This window comes from Balaenoptera borealis (genome assembly GCF_965194805.1).
Source record: "Balaenoptera borealis genome assembly, chromosome: 16".
NCBI classification, from domain to species: domain Eukaryota; kingdom Metazoa; phylum Chordata; class Mammalia; order Artiodactyla; family Balaenopteridae; genus Balaenoptera; species Balaenoptera borealis.
In genome coordinates, this window is record NC_138872.1 from 66251014 (window position 1) to 66258228 (window position 7215).

Below are 7215 nucleotides of genomic sequence, written 5' to 3' on the forward strand. Positions count from 1 at the left end.
TGTTCTCTGTATCTATCAGTCTGTTTCTGTTTTGTTTGTGTGTTCATTTGTTTTCAAGTTATTATACATTATTCTCAAGTTAATAAAGTCATTCAGCAGTGCAGTGATTCCCTAAGGTAGTGGTATCCAGATTGAATATGTACACCCCTCAGTCAAATATTTTTTAACACATTCCCCTAATACATGTTTATTTATTTATAAATTATACATATGTATTTATATGCATCATACAAATATCAAAAATAATTTTAAAGAATGAATAAAAAGTACAGATAATTTGAAGTTCTCCTATTTTCTTTCCCATCCCAGTTGCCCTTCTCACTCTCACTTCTAAGCCCCCTGTCTGCAAAAAAAAAAAAAAAAAACAACTCTGCAACATTCTACAGAGTTCCCAAGAAACTATAAAGATGCCTCAAAATTGACAAGAGACAGAGACTTTGAACTCATGTGATTTTCAAATTGAAATTTACACATTTGGAGTGACTTTTTCAAGATAAAGGGAATCCTCAATTTAAACAAACAATTTTTGAGGGTCATAACTCCAAAATTGCCAAGGATTATTTCTCTAAAAGCTAAATAAGTAGTTTGTAAGAAACATCTACATAAATATATGGTTCAGTCAAATCTTTAATGCAGAACTGGGGAAGATACATCCTTACCTGGTTTGAAAGCTAAGATTTTGAGCTTCAAAGCCATCTTGGAAACACTGGTGTTCTGGGCCTAACATTCACTGTATGCATGAAACTCTGAGTAAAAAAGCTTTCCAGAAAAACTATACAATTATTTTTAAGCAGCTTACCACAAACAACTATTTATCTAATGGGGAAACAAAACTTTCCCTCTAACCAGAAAAGAAGGTACAGATTTTCCCCGCTGAAAAGTGAGGCTTTTTCAGGTCAATGGAGACTTAGAAAACCTAGTGCTACAACTCTGTTATAGAATTCACTACATGCATGACTCAGTGAAGATAATTTTCTTTCACTGGAAAAAAAATGTGCATCAAATTTCTCTCATGGAGCTAGTTAGAAAGATCTAAGTAAATGTACAGTGAAATCAAGTCTTTAAAGTAGAATTTGGGGAAGATACAAAGTTACCTCATTTGAAAGCTAAGATTTTTGCCCCTTGAAAGCTGCCCAAGAAACACCATTTGTGGGTCTACCATTCACTGTATGCATGACTTACTGAGTCAAACTTATTTTTACTGTGAAATTTACCTCAAATTTTCTATTAATACACTATATTTTAGACCTGCCCTGAATGACAAGACTCTTTGTAGACACTTAAGCATGAAGAAATGGAGAACAAAGGAACTAGGCATCTTTTCACTATGTCCTCAATGAGTTTACTGTTGTATTATATATATTCAAGTTTCTTTCCCCATAAAATTGCAGGTTCCATAAGAATGAAGGGCATATAAGCAATTATATGGGCAAGACGAGATACCTGGGAAATCCTAAATATCTGTCTCCTTGAACTGAAAGCTCAGGGCAAGGCTTGACCAAGCCCCACTTTTCGGCTTTATACTGCAAATGTAATTTGGTTCATTTTTCAAATTAAACTTTTATTTATTTTTTTTATTGGAGTATAGTTGCTTCACACTGCTGTGTCAGTTTCTGCTGTAGAGCAAAGAGAATCAGCCATACATATACATATATCCCCTCTTTTCTGGATTTCCTTCCCATTTAGGTCACCACAGAGCACTGAGTAAAGTTCCCTGTGCTATACTATAGGTTCTTATTAGTTATCTGTTTTATAAATAGTAGTGTATGTATGTGAATCCCAATCTCCCAATTCATCCCAGGCCCCCCATTTCCTCTTTGGTATCCATACGTTTGTTCTCTACGTCTGTGTCTCTATTTCTGCTTTGCAAATAAGATCATCTATACCATTTTTCTAGATTCCACATATGTGTTAATATACAATATTTGTTTTTCTCTTTCTGACTTACTTCATTTTCTATGACAGTCTCTAGGTCCATCCACTTCTCTGCAAATGACACAATTTTGTTACTTTTTATGGCTGAGTAATATTCCATTGTATATATGTACCACATCTTCTTTATCCATTCCTCTGTCGATGGACATTTAGGTTGCTTCCATGTCCTGGCTATTGTAAATAGTGCTGCAATGAATATTGGGGTGCATGTATCTTTTTGAATAATGGTTTTCTCTGAGTGTATGCCCAGGAGTGGGATTGCTGGGTCATATGGTAGTTCAATTTGTAGTTTTTTAAGGAACTTCCATACTGTTCTCCATAGTGGCTGTATCAGTTTAAATTCCCACCAACAGTTTAAGAGGGTTCCCTTGTCTCCACACCCTCTTATATGGAAAAGGCTAGAATCATCCATATGGTAATAGGTTACAGGTGGAGTCATCTGTATGAATTCATGTTTGCCATCATACGCATTCAACTTGCTCCATACAGATAGTGGTTGTTACGTGTATATACACAGATTAGTATATAGACACATTCTTCTTTGCACTGTCTGCTGAGATGGCAAAGAATCAAGAACACCTTAGTAGTGATGAGCACACTGAACTCCCTGATTTAGGTTTTAAATACCATTCTCCAAAAGGAGAAACAAGGGCACTTTGAAGAACTGGCTGATACTAAGACTGACGCAGGATATGCAAAGTGAGTGCACAGCAACTTTCCTTAGTGCCAGGAAGTAAGGTAGTTCTCAAAAACCAACAAACAAAACAACAAAAAACAAAGACGGGGTGCACAAGCAGTACACTGGAGCTACCCGAAAGAGAGCCCAATGGCTAAAGCTGGAACTATTTGAGCAAGAAAACATATAAAGAAGTACTGCACTATTCTAGAAAACATAAAAGAAATTTCAAGGAGTCCATATGGAGAGAAATAAACATTTTCCATAGAGAAAAAATCTGCATGATTACATAGATACTCAGTCCTCAAAGACAAGAAACATAACTTCCCACTCCTTATGATGTGCACATAGTGATTTCATCAAAGAGAAGGTACACTATGGACAGAGGAGAAACCTGACTAACACTGCCCCAGCCAGGTGATTAAAGGCAACATCAAGTCGTCATCTCGAAAGTAAACATCCTAGAGATGAAGTGATAAGAATGACATTTTGCCTCCTGATCATCACCCCTCCTTGCCCCAGAAAACTAATAACCCCAGTCTAAACATTTGAAATATCATAAGATATATACCAACTAGGACTGTTATATAAAATACATGAACAATACTCCTCAAAACTTTCCAGATTATGAAAAATATGCCAAGTCTGAGAAACTGTCACAGCCAAGTGGAGCCTAAGGAGACATGATGACTAAATACAATGTGCCAGCTGGGCTGGGTCCTGGAACAGAAAAAGTTAAAACCCACCCAAGCAAATCCAAGTAAAATGTGGACTTTAGTTAATAATATTGTATCAATTTTGGCTATTAATTGTGACAATGTACCAAGTGTTATGACATTCACAACTAGGGCGAACTGAGTCTTAGGCATGTGTAAACTCTCAATACTATCTTCACAATATTTTTTTTTCCGCAAATCTAAACCTGTTATAGGGAATTCCCTGACAGTCCAGTGGTTAGGACTCCACGCTTCCACTGCAGGGGGCACAGGTTTGATCCCTGGTCAGGGAACTAAGATCCCACATGCCATGCAGTGCGGCCAAAAAAAAAAAAATTTAATTTAATTTAAATTTAAAAAATAAATCTATTATAAGATTAAGTTTTTAATAATCATTGTTTTATCTTTTTACATATGATTGCATATTTACTCCTACTATTAGTAACTAGTAATTGACACAACTACTCTTATTGTACCCTTGTTTTATTTAAATACTAGCATTTATGCTGCCATTATGTATACATTAGATCAAGTACTACACAATAATATATAATTCACAGAAACATCCATTTTACCTATTTTATGTTAAAATAATACATATATGCATACATTACATTGTGTATTATATAATTATGTGGTTTTCTGGTTTTGAAGTGTCTCTGTAAAGTTGGTCACCATGGATGGTAGACAATATTGAGATTTTAGAGAGTGTATTTCACACCATGGCTGAACATTTTCAAAAAAGGAACAAACAGCCAAGTGATTCATTGTGACTGGCTCAGTTGTTCTGAATAATCCTTGTTTTTATTTTGTTCCCATGCATACCTTTCAGCAGTAACAAACAGAATCAAATATTTCCAATTCAAAGAGATATTCAAAGATTGGCAGAATGTACAGTGAGTTTGAGGGGTTTCAGGCTAAAGGAGAAAGAAGTGACCATGAGGTGGCAGTAGCATGCAACAAGCTTCATGTGGGCAACTCTGACAAGGTTTGCATGAAGAGAAGTCCATCACAGCAGGAGACCTTCCAATGGTTAATACCCAGAAGCAGAAGGTGGCCAGGCATCTCTCTGGGAAGAGGGGAACTGGAGAGGAAGCTGACGTGCCTAAGTGAGGTCCCTGCGCTGCCAGGCTGGGAGTCTCAGAGCACTCAGAAGGGCAGCAGTAGCTTGGGGTCTTGCAGAGCTACAGGGTTGGACTTACCTACAATTAGCAGATGTTGGGCACAGTTTCACGGGATATGAAAATCAGGAACAATGTAAATGACTAAAACTCTCTTACTGAGGCTATGTTTTAAAACACTCAATGTATAAAAATTTGAGTTTAGCACCAGGAGGCTTTTGAGCTAACGGGGGTACCAGCCCGCCAATACACCAGAGCCATCTTTGGCTCATTGATAGAACATAAACAGAATTGGTTACCACAAAGATACAGTATTTCACCATGATCTTTTCTAAAACAGAAGGGTTTAAAAGAATTATTCAAACTCATAATTTACTAGATGATGTTTTCCAGCAAGTGATAAAATCAATTTAAAGAATAAAAGAATATTTTATCTAAGTGACTTAGATTCTGATAAGTTTCATGCAATAACTAATTCACTTCTTAGGAGATCATAAGAATATACTGAAAGCTCAGAATGTTTCTGAGTTAAGAGGAATTATAGGTTATTATACTGTTGATAAACCTAATCATATAGCTAATGATGGATGGAGATATGGCCCTTATTTATATAATAAAATTCAAAATGAATTTTAAATGCTACTAGGAAATTAGGTTAGACCCGGAAAATATTGAGAATATAAGAAGAAAAAATACCTCTCCTTTTTCAAATTCGATGAACTGGTGGGATAGTCTCATGTCTAATATACATATATTCAATAAGTACATACACATAAAATATCAAATGAAGAAATACACTATGATGAAATCAAATCATCCTGATGCAATGAGATTCGATTATATATGTAACTTGTCATTACAGGATGATATTTTCAACTCAGTTGAAAGTTAATAAAGATATATAAAAACCAATTCTGATATTAAATAAAGCCACATGCTCAGTACAAGGCCTATCTCCTTTCTTACAGCAAATGAAACGAGGCTTGAAAGTATGGGTGATGAATGTAAAATGTAGGAAGACATATGAATATAATATCTAAATTAGAAAATACGCAAAGAAGAGGGACTTCCCCGGTGGCGCAGTGGTTAAGAATCCGCCTGCCAATGCAGGGAACACGGGTTCGAGCCCTGGTCCAGGAAGATCCCACATGCTGTGGAGCAACTAAGCCCGTGCACCATAACTACTGAGCCTGCGCTCTAGAGCCCGTGAGCCACAGCTACCGAAGCCCACGTGCCTAGAGCCCGTGCTCCGCAACAAGAGGAGCCACCACAATGAGCAGCCCGCACACTGCAACGAAGACCCAACGCAGTCAAAAATAAATAAAAATAAATAAATAAATTTAACCAAAAAAAAGAAAATACTTAAAAAAGAAAAATATAGAAATTGGAAATGTATGAAGGTAAGCATCAATGTTCATATATTTAAAAACACCATCATGCTGCTGCTTCTAAAACTGATGCACAGATTTTGCTTAGTGCCATATTAACCAATTCTAATGTGGTCTTGATCATTTAATTAACAATAAGTAACAGTGGGGTCCTGTGAATGAGGTTTTAGTAAGCTTAAATCATTCAAACTTATTTAAGATCGTCATAGATCATGAGAAATTATAAAACACAGCAAGTCTCTCAACTGAAAAGGAGACAAGCTAACAAGTATATTCTTTTTTTTTTTTTTTAAAGTAGAGGGAAGGATTTTTTTTTTTAATTTATTTATTTTCGGCTGTGTTGGGTCCTCGCTTCATGCGAGGGCTTTCTCTAGTTGCGGCAAGCAGGGGCCGCTCCTCATCGCGGTGCGCGGGCCTCTCACTGTCGCGGCCTCTCCTGTTGCGGAGCACAGGCTCTAGAGCGCAGGCTCAGTAATTGTGGCTCACGGGCTTAGTTGCTCCGCAGCATGTGGGATCCTCCCAGACCAGGGCTCGAACCCGTGTCCCCTGCATTGGCAGGCGGATTCTCAACCACTGCGCCACGAGGGAAGCCCCAAGTATATTCTTAAAACATTATTAGTGACCTTGCTTTCATTAAAGACAGTAAAGTAAAATTATAATAAATTCTGCTTTGGATATATATGAAACATTTAAGTTTAAAATAACGTAAGTTTTATTACACTTACTTGTCAGGTTTTGCATAGTTTTCAGCTACTTCAACGCTGTTGGAAAACTTGAGCCATTAAAAATTAGTGAAAGCATGGATGCACTGGAGTGCGTTTTCGCTTTTTACCTGGGGTTCTGGTTCCCACATGACTCGGAAAGCGGGTCCCCAGCTCATTCTCCTCGAAGGTCCCGATATTGAGTATTGAGTGTGTTCGCGTCCCACTCAAGGGATCTCCCCTTCCTCTGAGCTCGTGCTGGGATTTCTCCCCAGAAACATCCTCGAATCTGTACAGAAACAAGGAAACAAGCCACTGCAGCCCTGATTTAGAGTCGTCAAGCCCTCAACCAACGGATACTTCAGTCAATAAGCCTTGTTCAAACATTATTAGAGAAAGTAAAGAATAAAACACCAGGAACAGCCCGGAAAACGCAAGGGTCCCGGGGAAGCCCCACAAACCTCCCCGCTTCGCGCTCAGCCGGCTGAGGACGCTTCCTACGCACGGCGGCTGGTCCAGAGCCTCCGCAGTCGCTCCCTCAGACGAGGAACCTTTGGAAACGGAGCGGCGGTTCTCACTGCGGAAGCAGCGCCCGAGGCCGTGGGGCGGGAACCCGGGCCGCCCTGAGGCGCCTTTGGTCGGAGAAGACGCGTGCGCCCGCCCGCTGCCGGCCTTCGC

At 38.5% G+C, this 7215-nt stretch overlaps 1 protein-coding gene across 4 annotated transcripts in view; it reads right to left on the reverse strand.

Annotated features, from left to right (window-relative positions):
• The window catches only part of LOC309614316 (acyl-coenzyme A synthetase ACSM1, mitochondrial-like), a 62388-nt gene extending 55213 nt beyond the window's left edge, over positions 1–7175 (reverse strand). For 2 of the 4 annotated variants that reach the window (XM_082362510.1, XM_082362508.1), the window contains exons 1-2: positions 6999–7171; positions 6669–6826 (exon numbers count right to left, since the gene is read on the reverse strand). Coding sequence is in view for 1 of the 4 variants with exons in the window: in XM_082362507.1 (XP_082218633.1) it covers positions 6669–6716 (48 nt within the window). In the remaining 3 variants the exon portion in view is untranslated. Of the gene's footprint in view, positions 1–1948; positions 1987–6668; positions 6827–6998 lie in introns of all 4 variants that reach the window. The other 2 variants (XM_082362509.1, XM_082362507.1) reach the window with 2 other exon arrangements.
• Positions 7176–7215: the final 40 nt, after the last annotated feature.